The following is a 19654-nucleotide window of genomic DNA, read 5'->3' as shown; positions in this document are numbered from 1 at the left end:
CAATACTTTATACTATTTCGTTGCATAAATCAGTAACTTTCTATTTTTAAGTTTGTTTTACCGCCATCTCTAGGCCATCAGACGTAAACAGAGCTGTCGATAAAACAGGTTCAAGAAACAAAAGCAAATCATAACTTAAAATTAATATTATTTATGTATCAAAAAACCATGACTTACACTATTTCTTAATATATCGGATAATATTGAATGTATTTTATTTTTTGCTTCCCTTTTCTGTGTAAAAATACTATTTTATTTTCACAACACAAAATCACTATAAATTTCCCGCCATGAAATGGCGGTCTTTTGCTTAATTTGAGAACCCCGCGACAGGAAGTGAGTGATGAAGGTGCTACGCAGGCGCAAATTGACCTTTCGGTTGAAGAACCCGTCGGTCACATGTGAGTGTCGATAAATATCTTAGTTTTATCGTGTTCCTTCATTTTATAATTAAAATTAATATTTTCGTAAGTATTTAATGTGGTGAATATTAATTGGTGCAAATAACACAATATAATGGTGTGGATTATGTGTGAAATTGAAATAAAAAATACATTGCGGCGCCGGCACGTTTGTCAAAATTTATATATTTTAGATAACTCGTAACTGAGAAGTCTAAATAATACTGCTTTTCTCCACGGGTATATTCGACGTGGCATATAATATCGTGAATTTAAAAGAAGATAGTGCGGTAAAATTTAATAAGTGAATTTGTATTTTTCATGAAGACATGCCCAAGATGTCTTTTTGAAGCCACATGTTCGGATCCAATATCTACCACACGGCTCGTCTAATAACAACACCATCAGTTCGAGTCAGGCCTGATTTCATATTTTTAATATTTCTTTTTATTCTTCAATTCATTGTTGCATTGATTTTTCTTGTCTAGCATACAAAGGCTTAGGTTTTCGCCGTAGAGCGCTAGGTGGGGTTAGGTCGTCTAAAATTTTCATATGAAAAGCAACATCATGTTGTAAAGGATGCAGTTGTGAATAATTGATATTATATGAATCGATATTGTTCGATAACGTAACATATTGTCATGTTAAACACACTTAATCTATGCCTTATATGCCTGCTTGATACCATGATATGACATATTATTGTACATCAATGACTCATGCTTTAAAATTGATTGTATGCTTTTTCCTACTGTAATGTGCATGAATTATTAATTTGCAAAATTCTTAACAAGTGGTAGCTATACCTTCACTTTTCCTTGCATGATTGATTTGATTTATGTAATGGTTTTCAAATGGTCTTTATTTACTACTTACTTTCTTTACTTTTTCATTACATTGATACATGTGGCATGTCATTTTCATGATAACCTGACTAATCTATTATCTTAACTTAATGTGGCTATTTGTACAGAACAGTGCATATACTTACAGGCATTTTTTCATTTTAGCTAGAATCCAATTGTATATATAAGTACTCAACCAAATTATCAGTTATATTAATATTGTGATAACTAAAGTGTTGTTTCCATCTTCATGTTAATTGTTTAATGATTAAAATATACAGGAGGTTGGTAAAGCAATGAGTGGCTTATCGTAAAATTACCTATAAAGTGAATTGATTCATCGCACCATATGTTTCCATAAATTAAGGGCCATAGTTGTCAATCTTAATATATTAGCTCATAGTTGTGCTCTATTTTAGATAGATTTTAGCTCTTACTCATAAAAAGGAGCGTTTCTCATTTAAAATTTAAGCTAAACAAATGTTGTTTAGCCGTGAATGTGGAACTAACAGCCTTTTCACATTCACAATACAATATGGATTATCAATGTTCACAAATTGTTTTATTCAAAAACGATATAAAATTTTACAAAGTGCAACTTAACTTTTGCCTAAATCATCAATCAGATCATTGAACCAAAGTTCAACAACCTGTATGTGCTAATTTATTACTGTACAGTGAGTCGACCATAGTTAATGCCAAGGTTCTTTTATTTAGACACTCGTCTATTATCACTGTCACATCTCAGTGTACCATATGTTATAACTCATTGGGTGTAAGGACAGCGGCAATTGCATTTATTTTAATGCTTTGTATCACATTAAGGTGCTAATAGCGAATTCACAAATACATATTTATATAATTTATCATTAATAAGTAAGTAATTAATAAGTCGAGCCCATAGAGTCGCGGGCGTAATCCCATATTGCTTCCGTGCTGCGGGTACTCGGAAATAAAAACCCAGTTCCTAATATGCGTCTCACTATACCACTGTATTCTGAGATCACCGAACAGGAATACACTATTAGATTCAATAATTTGAAAAGTAATCTTGCATATTTCGGAAAAAATGTGTGCTATTTACATTTTTTATATAATTTTTATCAATATCTGTAAGTGTTCATATGAATGTTACAATTGATACTGAATAGGTGAAAGTAAATTTTAATGATCAATACTAGGTCATGACTCTTAACTTGAACACAAAAAATGAGAAAGTAAAATTTTAAAGCAGTACAATACATGCTCTTTAATTACATTAGATTTTAGGCATAACATTCTTACATTATTTTCTTACATTCTTAATTATTTGCTATGTGGATTAGTGTGTATTCTAATCATTTTAAGTTTCTTCTTTCTTTTTTAGTGTATAATAATTGCAGACAGAGCAGAAATCAACGCTTTATTATAACAGTTACATTTCAACCAGAAAAACATATAAAAATATCATTGACACAGCATTTTCTTCATATGTATTATTTCTACATAACAAGGACAGGAAACTAAACCTATCCGTTCTGAATTACAGATCACACCTCACCGTAAACTAATCCGCACACAATGGGTGACATTGAGGACACACACTTCGAGACCGGAGACTCCGGAGCCTCCGCCACCTTCCCCATGCAATGCTCGGCCCTCCGCAAGAACGGATTTGTGATGCTCAAGGGACGCCCCTGCAAGATCGTAGAAATGTCCACCTCAAAGACCGGCAAACACGGTCACGCCAAAGTCCACCTTGTGGGCATTGATATTTTTAATGGAAAGAAGTAAGTAACCTTGTTGTATCAATATCAATATAAAAATAATTAAACAAATATTCATTACATTTCTCTTGCAAAGCATTTGTAAATGTAGCCTCCTGGAATGTGATTGAATCTGCTTTTGTAAATTTGATATCGAAACTTAGCTAATACATATAATATTTTGAGGATTATTTTCTGTCTAAAAAAAGAAGTGATGTGATATATTAAGATTAGTAAGAATAGTATTTTTGCAAATTAAGGATTGGAATGATAAATTCCAATCCCAGAATGTTAATCACCTGGATTAGCAATTTCGATAAATTGTTTGATTGATATTAATCTTTTGATAAAATTACTACTAAACCATTGATATAATGCTCTTATCTTAATCTCATCCATAGTGTTATATTGTAATTCTTGACATATTGATTAAACATAAGTATATTTATTAAAATGTCGAGCCCATAGAGTCGCGGGCGTAATCCCATATTGCTTCCGTGCTGCGGGTACTCGGAAATAAAAACCCAGTTCCTAATATGCGTCTCACTATACCACTGTATTGTGAGATCACCGAACAGGAATACAGTAATTATAAAAAACCAAAAAAAAAAAAATACTGAAATTTATAGTCATCTTTAGCCAATATGAATATCTTTTAAGTTCTTTAACCAACAGCAGTAGTGTAGAAAAATCAATAAGCTGAAATTGGTCTGGCTGCTTGAATTATTTAGTACAGCCGTTCTAGGTCAGCACAGTCAGCTACATAGTGTTTATTTTACAGTGTTGTGTCATTGAAATATGCTTTCAAATTGTAGTTTTAAAATTATAGAAGGAAAAATCAAGTACATATTATAATAGTAATATAGTGACACCATTTTATCACACTAAAATACAGCACAAAAGTATTTCATGAATTATTAATATACAGTTCTCCAGATAATTTTGCTGAGATTTCAGATAATTCTATTTATATACTCCTACGTGCCATAAACCAAGTTCCTGAGATATTTCACATTTCGTCAGATTAGCAAATAGACACTTATTCAAAGTAAAAACTGTATCAAACATTTTTATATGCGGGCAAATATTTAAGTACATAATATGTCATTCTGGAAAAAGAGCTACAATACTATACAATGTATATTGATTGTGAAAGGCCCAACAAACATACTCGTCACATATTCTTACAAATATTTATTAAGTAAGATTTAATGAATTCAGCAAAAACACGGAAAGATTACCTAATTATTCCTTGAATACAAGTAAAAACAGAACAATAATCTAATTATTTATTAATTACTAGTGGTCCGCCCCGGCTTCGCCCGTGGTACATATTTCGCAATAAAAGGTATCTTGGGTATCAAAATATCTCCATACCAAATTTCATGCAAATTGGTTCAGTAGTTTAGGCGTGATTGAGTAACAGACAGACAGACAGAGTTACTTTCGCATTTATAATAATAGTATGGATTTATCAATCAACCAGATACGAGGACATATGCCCGTCCACGCACAACATGGACGTGCCGCACGTGAAGCGCGAGGACTACCAGCTGACGGACATATCGGACGACGGGTACCTCACACTGATGGCCGACAACGGCGACCTGCGCGAGGACCTCAAGATACCCGACGGGGACCTCGGCACGCAGCTGCGCGCCGACTTCGACAGCGGCAAGGAGCTGCTGGTGAGTTACACATACATACAGACATGCACACTATACGCAGAAACATATTGCATGCACATATACTCAGCAAATATACACACTACTTTTTTGGTAGGCAACACCCATAACATATGTTATGGATGTCTATGGGCGACGCACTTTGCCATCAACATCGGCCATTGTGTCTGCTCGTTTGCCTTCCAATGCTATAAAAAAAATACTTGCTTGATGCGGTGGCACGCACACATTCACGCTGCTAGCTTACGTATGCAGAACGCAAACACAAACACACGCACCTAGGCATACATACACTCTGTTAGCTTCCACACAGAACCACGATATGTAAATATATAAGCCTACTATAATACGTATTGCTTGCTTGCTTTTTAAATTAAAAGCATGATACACATCAAACATCTACACATCCTACACGCTGAATCGCTGCCACACTCGACAAAGCACACACATACTGCGCGCAGGAAAACTATCCACACAACACAACCAGCAGGCAGAAACACTGCACACACATTACTTACTTATAAAAAGTAAAAAAAGTGTAAAAGTTACAAAAAACTTCTAGAACACCAACAAACCAGTCAAACAATGCTTTACATACATAATATGTAGCACTGAATACTACACACAAAAACATTACTACATGTAGAATGAAAACAAATGCAATCACTAAATTCATAAAGAATACTAGATGATGAGGTTCTGAATGAATGACAGCACCTACACTCAAATCTATTCTTCCATGCACATTACATCTAGTCTATTCATTTAACAAAAGTTGGTGATTGACCAACAAATACAAAAACGCACATGCATTGAAGATACATCTTTAAGTCAGTAACTAACTAGGGTACATTTGAATTAAATGTACTGAGGCCATACAAAATTTACAATCCATTTTCAATTTTATTAATAACTAGCTTCCCGCCCGCGGCTTCGCCCGCGTTTTCAGAGAAAACCCGCATAGTTTCCGTTCCCGTGGGATTTCCGGGATAAAACCTATCCTATGTCCTTTCTCGGGTATCAAAATATCTCTATACCAAATTTCATATAAATTGGATCAGTAGTTAAGGCGTGATTGACTAACAGACAGACAGACAGAGTTACTTTCGCATTTATAATATTAGTATGGATTTTTTTATATTCCCATATTCAACTATCTCCTTACGAATAGGTACACAAATCAAAACCAATCATCTAGTCTAGACATGAAATCATATCAATATGTACAACATCTCGGCAAATTGTAAACAAGCTATAAATATCTAAAATCATATTTGCAACCCTCTTAAATATCCATGGAAACTGTTATTGATTTGACGTGCAATGGAGCCCGAAAGCTCTTATTAAATTGTCGCCAGACGCTCTGGGTTGATTCCACGTTCACGTGACGTAGACGTATCGATTTTGTCTTAAGATGTTTAGGTATAAATGTTCACCTTACGACGTAATAGATAACGCCAATTATTATTAGGTAATTCAATGCTTGTTGGCATGGAGAAATTGTTTGATTTTTCGTTTTATTTTGGGATGGAAATGAGGTCCTGATTAGGGTTATTCTTTTTTTTTATTAGGGATTTGAACTTGTTCAATTAAGTTTTTTATTCAAATATCTATAAATGTAAACCTTTGTTTTTCAAATGAAAACATCTTACCCTTTTGATATGTAGGTACATATTTCATTTTTAGTTAGGTATTCAAAAAAAATGTATCAAAGTAATGTATCAATCCCATGCGTTCATAATTATTAATTTAATATTTAACAAATTCGAGTATAGAGTCTCCGACCCATGTGTTTCTAGTGAGTTGGTGCTAAATACACTCGAACATTATATTTCAGCCTTATACCTGAGCTAGTACTCATTATTAGCTATATGGAATAGGTTATGAATACATTTCTCTTTTAAAACTTATATAAAATTAGATTTCTATAATTGTGTTGTATAATTATTTCAATTTTATTCATAAACTAGCTTTCCGCTAGCGGCTCCGCCCGCGGTTTCAAAGAAAAACTCGCATAGTTCCCGTTCCCGTGGAATTTCCGGGATAAAACCTAGCCTAAATAACTCGTGGATAATGTAGCTTTCGAATGGTGAAAGAATTTTTAAAATCGATCCAGTAGTTTATGAGCATTCATTACAATCAAACAAACAAACAAAGTTTTCCTCTTTATAATATTAGTGTAGATAAAATTCCAATGTGAAAAAGCATTTTCACATTGGAATTTGTGAATCATTTGAAACATTTTAAACTAAAAAACTTTTTACACAATTGGCGTTGTCCAAATTTTATCTCAAACATGCAGTTGATAAGGCATGATGAATGTATTTTTAACGTGAAGCAAGAATAGTCACTTTGAAAGAAATGTAATGTATAACAAGATAAGAAATGCATAAACAAATGTGTCTGCGTTTTAAAGAAACTTTCCTTCATTGAAAAAAAATTCTCCCAACAAACATGATAATATTAAAATTTTTAAAAGTGTATTCTTAAATTTAATCACACAAGTAATATTATATTCTGAACCTAAAATATTATTTGTATGGAGATATTAGTAAACAAATTTAAATACCTAATACATACCATTTTAAATGACTATTGGTGAAACATAATAAACATTCGGGATTGCAGTATATTGATAACCTATTATTTATTACATAATTATAATGTTGTTGCTACATTCTTATCATATTTCTTAAATAAACAAAATACTGTTTAATTCTGAAAGTCTGAACCCTGCCTCTAAAGTAATAAATTAATAAAAAAATATTTCATATAAAGATGGGAGTGAAAGAATTATTTACGCTTACATAATGAAGACAAACACCATTAATATTCAATCAGATAGCAATTTATTTGTTTTATTTTTTTAAACTTCAATTATTATTTATTAATGAATTGTATTTCTTATTTCCAGTGCACTGTGCTCAAGTCCTGCGGTGAAGAATGCGTGATTGCGGTGAAGGCAAACACAGCTCTCGACAAATAAACCAACACAGCATTTATAGGGATTATAACATATAATTTTTTACAATCAACAACTCTTACATACATGTAAAACATAATATTATGTATAATTTAACATAGAGATACAGCGGTCCGACGCGCTTGCGAACCGAACGCGATCAAATTAATTTAGCCTAATCTTCGCTTGCGAAAGTGACTTTAAACGAAAACTCGGGTACTTGTTAATGAATTGTAGATAGTGCAAGTTTTCGGTTCGAGTCTCGGGTTGGCCCACGCTGGCCCACGCTGGCCATCGCTGGCGAGCAGGCGCGTCGCCGCTCCGGAACTTCATGTTTGTTTTGTTTTGTTTCGTGTCTTTCGCTTGACGTAAACGTTACGTTGCGCACGGCGGTATCCCGTGGATATTATTGTTTATAGCTGTTTAATCTTACGGAAGGATAGACGCAAACTTGAAGTTATTACCGTACTTTAATGCTAAATTAATATACATAAACGTAAAAAGAGAAAATCCAAAAAAAAAATAGAAATAAAGGAAAATTCTTGAATGTGGTGTGTGATTGATTGGTCCTTTACTCGAAGCGAGATCGTCCCTTTTGGATAACACTTGCCACCTCTGTAAATTTTTTATACTCAACCGACAGAAAATAATTTTGTATCTGTGACGAGACTGACCGCTGTCACTCCTTCAGCAAAGACTGAAATGCATTTTTAGATTTGGAAATAGTTTTGTACGTCTAGCTAAGCTTGGCCTTCCTCCTGCAGCCGCACCTGGCAAGTGTTGCCTTCAAGGGCTTAGGGTACTCTAGCGTGTATTCCAACATCTATTGTCAAAGACGAAATTAATGTAAGAATGTAAGGTAAGGCCCTATGAGAGATATTTTTTTATGCATTCAATTTCATCGCATTATAGTCGATCCGCTATAAAAGCGGACACTTCACCGATTTCAGCGAATTGTACATTTTGTCGAAATTGCATAATCGTTATTGTTGGTTATTTTTTATACTAGCAGCTTGTAATCAGATTTTTTAATGAAGTCACATCTAAAGTATTTGTAAATACATCGGGGTGGTGTAAAATAAAAATACTTTAGTTCAAAACGATACTTTTTTTTGGGAACTAATTCTCGTAATCCTGTTGTGAGTATGAAGTATTGTTTGCATCAATTCAAAATTTTTAAATAATTAACTTACCGTTTTTTAGAAAATCGGTATTTAACTATTTATCTCTGTACACGTGGTTCTAAGGTAAGGTAATATATTATTGTTCTCGATAAGCGTTGATACGCGAGAGACCATGTGATAAACAGATGAAATGCGTTAATTTTAAACTTGAATACGATGGGCGCGGGAAGGTTGTAATATCTGTGAGACGGTGATTAGTTCTATGGGTTTGTATATACGTAAGATTAGTAAACAGTTCAATAATCAATTCTGCAATTTTCTACGTGTTGTTTTTGTCGATGTCAAACAATACCGAATTACATAGTAACGCTGAATGTGAACGCAGTAATAATATTTCATAAGTATTTAACAGTCTGTCGAATTAAATCTGTACAAAATGAACACCGTGAGTTGTGATTCCTTTTTTATTTTGGTTTTTATTTCTGACCCTTATTTAGTTAGTTTTGTAGTTTAGATATTACTTATAAACCTAGTTTTGAATATTAATATTATAATTTACTATTACAATCATGGTCAAATATAATGGAATACGCAATTTCAGACTTGGTATCAAAACAGTCGCCCATAAGCTTTTTGAAATTTTGTGCAAATTAAAATATTTTTATGAGAAATAATACTGTGTACCTAAATACTTTATCAAAATTCCGTCAATTTTGCTTAGAGAATGACTAAACTGGAGATAAAAAGTGCATGCTACCTACGTTTACAGAAATAATACACAGTTTAGACGAGCTGAAATCTGCTGGAACGTGGAGGCGAATGAACATTACGTAGGTATATCTCTAGATAACTTTGTTTACAATAATTTAATCGAAATACTCAGAATAATGAAGTTCTACCTATTTATAGTACCTACCTACTTATTGACACCTACATCTACTAGCCTATTGTCTATTGAAGTATGTAATGGGCGGCTGTTTACGAAACGAGACCGCTTGACAGCCACACTAAAATTACCTCATTAACTACTTACTGGTTTCTTGAACATTGAACAATACTATTTTTCTTTCAAAGCCTAATCTAGATACCTAGGTATATTGTTCAAATTCATCAATATCTGTTCTGTCTACATAAAATAATAGGTACCTACCTAGTTCTTTGGTCCATGCTAATAGCACCTAATAGTTCGAGCTCTAGTAACGTAGGTAGTTTATTCATACTTGTGTGAGGTGTTTAGGCCCTCCTAACTGATTCGGCAACATAGCTGATAGCACGTAGACAAAATATTGATAAAAATATTCTATCCACACACCTGACAAGGCAAACTTTGTTCTGCCTATTCTCAAACAAAGAATTTCAGAAAAATAATAAAAAAAACCCGTTTCCTAAAAATATGGGCACTGAGACACGAGAATTCAATAAATAAAATTTAAACAGTCAAAACAATCATAGTAGAATTACAATACATATACAATTATTTAGTAGATAAAAATTGGATAGCTCTATCGATACTGAATCCAAAACTGCATTTGCGCCAGGGGTAGGACAGTTCCATACAATGACAGATTTGGGGTTTTTATTTTCAAAATGCGCCATCTCTTATCGCCATCCAAAACAATTAGTTGCTTTATACGATCACAGATGGCAGAACATATTAATAATAACGATAAGAAATAATTTATTACAAAAAAAAAATGTGAAAAAAGACAAAGAACATTTATTTAAATATCTAATTATTTAATTGAACTTGTATTATAAATATTTTTAAATTTTGTGTAACTTACAAGTTGAGTAGGTAATAATTACGATAGCAACACAATGAATTGATTCCAATATTGATTGTGAAAATCACGTCACAAATATGGCGACTGCTTCTTGCTTTGCGCTTGTTTGTAATTTTGTTCCATATTTTGTACTGTTCTTCGTGAAATTAATCCGCCGATCCGCGTTGAGTTGAGTCCTCTCCTCAGTCCTCCGTAGTGAAGTGTACGAATTTCCAAAGAATATAAAAAGAATAAAAAATCATTTTAATATGGACGTAGTTAAGCAGAAAGGACTCAATCCACACTTTGGCCAAAATTGAGTTATGTATGCCATCATACTCCTGAGAGTAGAATCTATCATTTAGTAAAATCCCTATTTTTTTAATGTTAATGTAAACAAGTTTTTCTGACTATGCCAACTCAACCCACAGTATGAAGAGCATACAAAACGTATTTGCTGAACTAACTCAGACCACTTGAATTGTTTCTGAGTAATGACCTTTCTGTGAGTATGTTCTTAAAGTCGATAAACCAGAATAATCTCAAACAGTTTGGATCCTTATTAAGAATTAATTTTGATTGGAAATAACATTTTATCAAATACCTGAAACGATTCAAACAGGTTGGGTTGATTCTGTGATATAAGTTTACTGATATAATATATATTTTTTTGTTTGCCAGAAACGACTCAAAACACTTAAGATGTTTTAGAAAAACAGTTTTTGATCAACTGCGCACTTACCATCGACGGCTCAAGCAGAATGAGTCGTTTGTAAGAAATAAATGTAGGTAACAAAAATTTACATTTAAATTAATTGAAACAACTTAAAATATTTGTGTTATTTTATTGTTTTGGTTTAAGTAATATTTCATCAATTTCTATTTTAGTTGGAAGGTTTCAAATTACTTTTTTTTTAAATAAGGCAACAGGCTTAAATATTGTAACAAGTTTGAAAACAAATATTGTCTACTAAATATTGCAAAATTTTGGCAACTCTGCCAGTTTCTCGAAATCTGCCTGTGTGACGTGACGCGTGTGTTATTTTTATTTCGTTTATGTATGTGAACAAAAAATGAGAATTAAGATGCGACGAATTGATCGAATTTTGTTGAATGCCTTGGAACATAAGGTTGCCGATAAATCTGAGTTAACAGATGGTAAGTATTTCTTTTTCACCAGGTTTATTTCTAACCTCAAATAATTAATTTTGCTTTGTCGTATTATACATAAGATTCCTTGTCACTTTTTTATTATATTCGTTACTTAAACTGGTTCTAACAATCTGATGTAACTAACTTATTACGATGAACAGAGAAGAAGATATGGAAGAGATCTCTGCTGCGAAAACGACGGTGCAGCCGCCTGCAAAGAGCTTGATAGGTACCTACAACTTTTTGGTTTGCGATGTTCGTGATAATATTAAACTTTTGTTATTACTATTATTTTGAATTTCAAGATGAAAGTAATCCTTTGTGCCCTTCAATGAGTCTGGCGGTAATTAAACCTAATGAAATTGTGGGATCAGGTACTCACCTGATCCCACAATTTCATTAGCATTAGCTATATCACTTCCCTACATAGAATGTTATTGTAAATTGAAGTAATTTATGGAGAATATTAATTAAATTCTTATGCAACTAGATGTGGAATCTCCAGCTGCGTCTGCATACTCTCCACTGACTCCGCTTCTGACTACGCAAAAAGCCATAGTTACTACATGTAAGTCAGAAATAGTGACTTCTATTTTGTATTCTTCTTTATTCAAACACGCAAGAAAATAAGCTGACTAAGATACCAATGACTGCTATGACTCTAATGATCTATTTTGATTGTTTTTGCCAGGTGTTGAATCTCCAGCTGCCCCAGTATATTCTCCGCTTACTCCTCTTACTACACGGAAAAAGCTGAAAACAATAATTCACCAATTCCGCCAATGTCACCGAGTACATTAGAGCTGTTGGAAACCCTAAACGAAGATTTCTTTACAGTTAGGCATGAGTATGATGAGTTCGCAAAAAGACGCCAAAGTAATGGAATTAGTAAATGTAGTAACCTTAAAGAAGACTGAGACTATGACGACGATACAGACTCTGATTATGTACCTGACAGTGGAGCAGAAACTGATGCATAGCACTCATATGTAAAGCAAAAAAAAGGGTATTGCAATCCCCGAGAGTGACAGGTCGGAGAATGAAACTATAACAGAGGGTTTCTTTGAAAATCATGTTGCTAGTACACAATAATCCAACTAGATCTGACAGAACCACACAAATAATACACAATGAAAACCCACCCATTGTTACAAATGCTGTTCATAACGACATAACGGTTGGTGAAATAATTAAAACGTGTCAAAGTTCTGATCCTCAAGCTTTTCACCCCGAAGCTGAAGCTGCTTATCCCGTTACTGTTGTTGTTGTGTACGTTACAAGAAGTTGGCTTGTGCCTTATTAATTTTATTAAGAATGATCTGAGGGATGGCGTGGAGAATTTAGTTTTATGTAGCGATTGTTGCGGAGGACAAAATAGGAATATCAAAATAGTTCTCTTTATTATTTAATATAATACCTCAAGACTGTCACGAGTTATATAATAGGTACCCTTAAGGGAAGTATCACTATCAACGAAGATGTTGATGGATACGGGCCAACTCTTGATTTTAACTTAGATGATGACAGAAATTGATACACGCTGATTATTTCGCTATTCTTTCTATATTTTATTCTTATTTATGGCGTTTATACCTGATTCCGTTAGTTTGATGATTGAGGTCAATAAATATGTAACTTCTTGACAAAAACACTTGTTTTTTTTTGTTTTATAACTTATTTTTTAGTCGATGGTTAGTTTTGAGTCCTTTCTGAGAAAGTTAGAAAAAATACCTGTCTTTGTAAACTTAAGTTTAATTGTAAGGACTCAACCCACACTTTACTTAATATCTTAACATATAATCAAAATATATTACTATATTGATGAACAATTAAATAACACATAATATCTTCTTGATAATAACGAGAAAAAAACTGTATAATGTAACTTAATGTTAGAGAAATTACATCTGAAACTTCAAACGCAATTATCTCCAAAGTCATTTATTGTGGATTGAGTCCTTTCTGCTTAACTACGTCCATATATCCATCAAACAAAATTTAGTGACGGACATTATTTTTGAAGAAAGATGTTCCTAAAAAAGGATTGAAACAAAAAATTAAAATGTTTACTGACATAATATTTGTGTATTATCCCTTTAATTGTGATAAACATACAACTACATTAAAAAATTATTTTGAAAATACAGTAATTCATGTACTTGTTGTATATACAGTTGGTGCCGATCAACAGATTTTGTCTGGCAAAATCACATATTATCATGGTGAGGACGAAATAAAAACAGCAGCACAAACATATAAAAATAAACACATGTAAAAAATAAAAAATAATATGTATTGTTATTTACATAATACTGTTCAAAATCAATTATTTTCTAAAAATTCCGTACCATTGTCAAAATTTACAATTCTATGTTAATTACAATATATTGTAAGTGTAAATAAATAAATTATTGTAAAATAAAATTTGTTTTTATTTGTATGCACTCCCTTTCTGAAACTCATGCTTAGACTTCAGCTTCTTACTATTTTACTGTATTCAAGGTGATAAGATTTTACTTATTATTTGATTTTCTATCAACTTGAATACAAGTACAATAGTAAGAAGCTGAAGTCAAAGTACCATTGCATGTAATACAGTAGATGTCTATAGCTATAGCTATACATTTCACAAGTTTGTGGATGGCGATAATAGATGGCGCTGTTTATCAGATCAATTGACATTAGCGGTCTTCAAAAAATTCTGCGAGCGGGCTCTCTATACCCGTATATATTATATTACTCTATGATTTGCGCTAATCTCAGGAACTACTGGTCCGATTTGAAAAATTCTTTCGGTATTAGCACAGACTAATAATAATATACTACCACAGACTAATAATAATATACTACGTATACAAATACTACGTATATTAGATAGCCCATCTATCAAGGAAGGCTCCAGGCATAAATCGCGGGTCTCAAACCATAGGGGCGTATATGCAAAAATGCGATTTTTCGTTTTTAATGCCATTGGATTCTACTTTAAGTAATACATAACCTCAATTTTTCTTATAATTTAATACTGATTACTTTTTGTATAAAATGCAAAATATTATTTGCCGTAAGCTAGACAGTCTACAATTATTGTTAGGCCATATAGCCGTATAATAGACGTAAGAGCAATATTATTGCTTATCGAGGCAGTTTTGACATGCCTTATAGACCTATGCACATACGACTGTTTGTTTTATTTTAACCTGAAATCATTGTGTCGAGCTATATAGACGTATGCACATACGACCATCAACGTCAACATGATCCTGGGGATATTTAGTCATCACTGCGGACGTATGCACATACGTCTACATATTTTAGTATTGCTGTCTCAAGATTTCGTCACTAGGAGGACGTCACAGAGCAAGTTGGTGGACGTATCGTCATGTCAACAACACGGAAACACGATCATTCTGCAGTGAGATGCCAAAGCGAGTATATGTAATTCTAATGCGTGGAATAACTTTAGTGAATTTACTATATATGTATATATCTTTTAATATATATAAATCTCGTGTCACAATGTTTGTCTTCAATGGACTCCTAAACCACATAAGCGATTATAATAAAATTCGCACACCATGTGCAGTTTGATCCAACTTGAGAGATAGGATAGTTTAAATTTCAAATCGTTTTAGAGAAAGCAGGCGAAGCCGCGGGCGGTAAGCTAGTTATTTTATAAAGAAAATTTCATGGAGAATAATAAGGTTCCTAATTCTGCAAGATTTCATACAAAGAATTAATTCTGGAAAATAATATAGATTTTCACAAGCCGAGGATAGACCAATGTTGGTGTCATAAGTTTGAGCAATTACCCGAAGAAGAACAGAAAGAAAAACAGGAGGAGTATGAAAAACATGTTAATAGGAAAGAACATGCCAAAGAAGAAAAGAAGAAGATAAATTAAAGGCAATGGTTGAATCTACTCTTCTTGTCTGTACCTTTGATTTCGAAGCAGTATTATACTGTCCCTAATGGACATTTTGGGTAAACCTATCTTTTATAAAAGGAAATTGGGCTTTATGAATTTCACAATATATAATGCAGTGAGCAAACTGGGCTACTGTTACTTTTGGCCAGAGTACGAGAGAAATAGAGGGGCAAATGAAGTCTCAACATGTTTGTATACTTATATCACCAAGCTTACCAATGTGGAACACCTGATTCTTTATTCTGATTGCTGCCCAGGACAAAATCGAAATTCAGTGGTAGCTTCAATGCTAAGATATGTAATGATGTCTCCAGCAAATCATGTAAAAATTAGGTTATCAATTTGGCCGGTATATTTTTTTTTATTAATGTACACCGATTACTCCGAGGTTTCTGGACCGATCTATGTGATTCTTTTTTTGTTTGATGTGTAATGGTGTCGAATTGGTCTCATAAAAAAAAATATTTGGATAGGCCTAGCAGTTTTTATTTTATGAGCATTTTTGTCTGATCTCGATGACTTAATTGAAATCTAGCAAGTAACTTTGATACACTTCCCGGTAACCGATTGAGCTGAAATTTTGTATACGTATGTAAATTGGATAACGATGAAACATTATCATGACATAGAGCTGATTGATGATGGAATCGGAAGGTGGCCATAGGAACTCAGTAATATATTGACTCAACTTTATCGAGTTTGGGCTCGTTTGATTCGTGTTGAAAAATACATAGTGTATTTTTGTAAAGTATTAAATAAAAATAACTACATTAAAAACAACCGACTTCAATAACTTTTTTATCAATAATTATTTTTTTACTTTTCCGTTACATACCTATTGAAGTCGGTTGTTTTTAACGTATTTATAAATGTTTGTGACCTTAGTCATTTAAAGTAGGTAAGTAACTATGTTCAGATTTATAAATAATTTTTTTATATGCTTATTTTTATTTTCACACAGAAAATATTGTGTAATTACTTCCATTTGTTTTTTTTTGTCAGATTGTAGAATAAAACTGGTTTATACCTCTACTTTGAATTCAAACGCCTCTCAATATAAATGCCAAGCCAAAAAGGCGTAAGAATTTTAAAAACCGCGTAAATAACGTCAATTTCGATGGGTTCTCATTCCTAAATTACAATATTTTGAGTCACCGACTAGGTAAAAATAAATATAAGTATAAATATTAATAATTTAAGGAGAAGGGTTTTACGTCCATAAATTCCATACATTTATGGGGGAAATTTGACGGAGTTTTGCCGTCTATTCGTCATGGCAAATAGACGTATCAGCTAAAAACTAGTGTTACAGAGAGAATATCTTAAAACCAAGCATTCCATATTAACTGCAGTGTAAATATATAGCTACATGCAAAAACACAACAAGGTGGCTCAATCACAAAAAAAGTTATTAAGTTTTTTGTCTCTCCTGAAAAGTAGGGGTTTTGTGGATACGCCCCTATGGTTTGAGACCCGCGATATCTATATATCAGGAGCGGAGCAATGCGGGTATAACCGCGGGGCACAGCTAGTTACATATAGGTTACATGATTCATATTATGTTTTAATTATTTAACACTGAAGGTATAAAAAAACAATAAATCGGTACATATAATACATAGTCAATGTGTACATTGTTGTTTTAACTCAGCGATGTCCGATATCATTAATGCTTTCTTTTTTTGTAGAAATTAACACTAATTATTAAGTTAAAAATATTAACTATATCCGTTTTGTAATTCAAAATTATCATCATATTTATAGTTTTAACGCTAGTTAAATTCACTTTCCAGTGAATTAATAAAAAGAATTATATATCTTAAATTATTTTAATTAAAAAGTAAAATTACAATATACGTGTTATTATGAGCACGATGCTTCACAATATGTTTTTATTCTAATATTATAATTTAAAGGAATAAAACGTTCTCACGAACGAAAGCACACCGTCAGCGCTTCACATTACATATAGCGTAGGGTTGTCACATAACTCCTCCCCCCGCAGATCCGCAACTATTTTAGGACATTGAGTGAAAATGTTGCGGCAGGATCAACTTCTGGGGCTGATGTTTTCTGTGTTTTCTGAATATTCATTTTCTTTGATTTGTAGCGACGATAGCACAGGAACATTGAAGTGGCCGCTGCGCTCAGTAGCTAAAGATGTAAAGTGGTATTGTCGTATGGTAGATGGAGTGCAGTCCCAAGGTTTTTTAGCGTTCTCGTCGGAATATTACTGATTGGTGCAATTAAAATTTTTGTAGGTGTATCTTTAATTTCATTATTAATATTTGTAATAGTGAGGTCGTCAGTACGTAGAGAGCAGTTTGTAGGTAACGTTGCTATGAAACTGCCTTGGAGATGAAGCTATTCCTTACGCTTGCAGGATAATTTAACCTTTGTGAGATGAGAAAAAATAATGATGTAGTGACTGTCGTCCAATTTCTCCATTGCTGGCTTAGTTAATGTTAGGCAGGTGGATTCACGGTCGCTGGATATCTCTTGCGTGGTGATGAGTTTTTCAATACAGTCGGGTGAACTTCTAGTATGATGATTTAGGGTCGACTTCACATAGAAACCGATTGCTCTTCGATTGAACTTCGGGCATTCAGCCTCTATGTGCACATAAATATCTTTATTGGTTGCTATATAGGGATAGGGAGGTATGATGATATGATTTGTACGAATAAAGTGTGAGGAGTTATAATGGGGAATCTTAATATAATTATTATCCTATTTTTACTAAAGTATGATCCAGTGCGAATTATTCGCGGAGATCTACATTAATAATTTGTTCTGAATCGTAAAAGAAACGTAAAGTAACTAATATAATACTTAATATATATATCTATCCCTAACATGGTGCGCTCGCGATGTACGCATAAAAGCTAAACTATCCTCTACCTATATTTCTTACTACTAAAAGTAAATCATTAATATTAACGTCTAAGGAATCTAGGAGTTGCGCTAATTCTGTATAGAACCTAAACTATTTATCAGTCTACGTTTTACAAAGCTTCTAACAAGGACGATGCCTTATCCAATTTTTCGTTTAAATGTTGAACCCTAATTTTATATAGTAATAATGTACGGTTATAATAACTAATTGGTCGCATATTTTAATGAATTTTGTTAATACATGGGGGTTACCATCAAAATCTGGGACCACCCTTGAGCATTTAAAAATTTCTTCCGTGTCAAACGACATATTAAAACTATCAATACTTCTAATACTATCAACTAAACTATTTCTCGAGGACTGTTGGGTATTAACAGCCTCGGTACCCCGGGATTTCCTAGGATGGAAAATCGTGAAGGTTTATTCTAAAATTAATATAGGAATATAATATAGGAAAGCAACACAATAAAATAATTCTGTGCAACTCACATTGACATGGTTTCTGTATCGATGGCTGGATACTGCTGATGTTCTGGATACTCGCTTGGGTTTTTAAAAAAACCGGTCGGCCGCGCGGGGCCTCGGAACCGATATTCATTTCGGATATTATCTTCCCGCGGGCGACCCGAGTATCCTACCGACTGCGCCAGTTAAATTCACTTTCCAGTGAATTAATAAAAAGAATTATATATCTTAAATTATTTTAATTAAAAAGTAAAATTACAATATACGTGTTATTATGAGCACGATGCTTCACAATATGTTTTTATTCTAATATTATAATTTAAAGGAATAAAACGTTCTCACGAACGAAAGCACACCGTCAGCGCTTCACATTACATATAGCGTAGGGTTGTCACATAACTCGCTCCTGTTTGTAAAAAATGAGCAACTTAGTTACAACAGTGAGTTAAAAATTCTTATAGAAAAACTACCTAAATAGGTAATTACTAGGCACGTCCAGTATAGGTACTCATTTTATGCAGGCAAGGTTATTAGTACATTTAATGCTTTTGAGTTTAGGTTTAGAGCATAAACCTAAAAATTTAAATAAGAAATGCCGCTTTTTCCTTGTTTTGTAAATATTGGCTAAAATGTTTTAACTAACGTTTCAATAGATGGCGTGGGGTGTCTGGTGACTGGTATTATTTTAAAA

At 33.1% G+C, this 19654-nt stretch overlaps 1 protein-coding gene across 2 annotated transcripts; it reads left to right on the top strand.

The window, feature by feature from the left end:
* Positions 1-326: 326 nt before the first annotated feature.
* Positions 327-9229, top strand: LOC123697888 (eukaryotic translation initiation factor 5A). Of its 2 annotated transcripts, none has more exons than XM_045644455.1 (4): positions 327-401; positions 2775-3015; positions 4478-4679; positions 7591-9229. In XM_045644455.1, exons 2-4 carry the CDS (start codon positions 2807-2809, stop codon positions 7660-7662), a joined length of 483 nt encoding a protein of 160 aa, XP_045500411.1. In that variant the 5' UTR covers positions 327-401; positions 2775-2806; the 3' UTR covers positions 7663-9229. The 2 variants fall into 2 exon arrangements, with proteins under 2 accessions (XP_045500411.1, XP_045500410.1); XM_045644454.1 differs by having other exon boundaries at positions 351-467.
* The last annotated feature ends 10425 nt before the right edge of the window (positions 9230-19654 follow it).

Source organism: Colias croceus, chromosome 15, assembly GCF_905220415.1.
Source record: "Colias croceus chromosome 15, ilColCroc2.1".
Lineage (NCBI taxonomy): Eukaryota > Metazoa > Arthropoda > Insecta > Lepidoptera > Pieridae > Colias > Colias croceus.
The sequence above is the reverse complement of the archived record's forward strand: the minus strand, read 5'-3'. Positions and strand labels throughout refer to the sequence as shown.

Bases quoted from the DNA above. Each gene is read 5' to 3' on its own strand.
- LOC123697888 (XM_045644455.1), top strand. From the start codon at position 2,807: ATGGGTGACATTGAGGACACACACTTCGAGACCGGAGACTCCGGAGCC. The intron at 3,016-4,477 runs GTAAGTAACCTT...TCAATCAACCAG, and splicing joins GATATTTTTAATGGAAAGAA to ATACGAGGACATATGCCCGT. The intron at 4,680-7,590 runs GTGAGTTACACA...TCTTATTTCCAG, and splicing joins ACAGCGGCAAGGAGCTGCTG to TGCACTGTGCTCAAGTCCTG.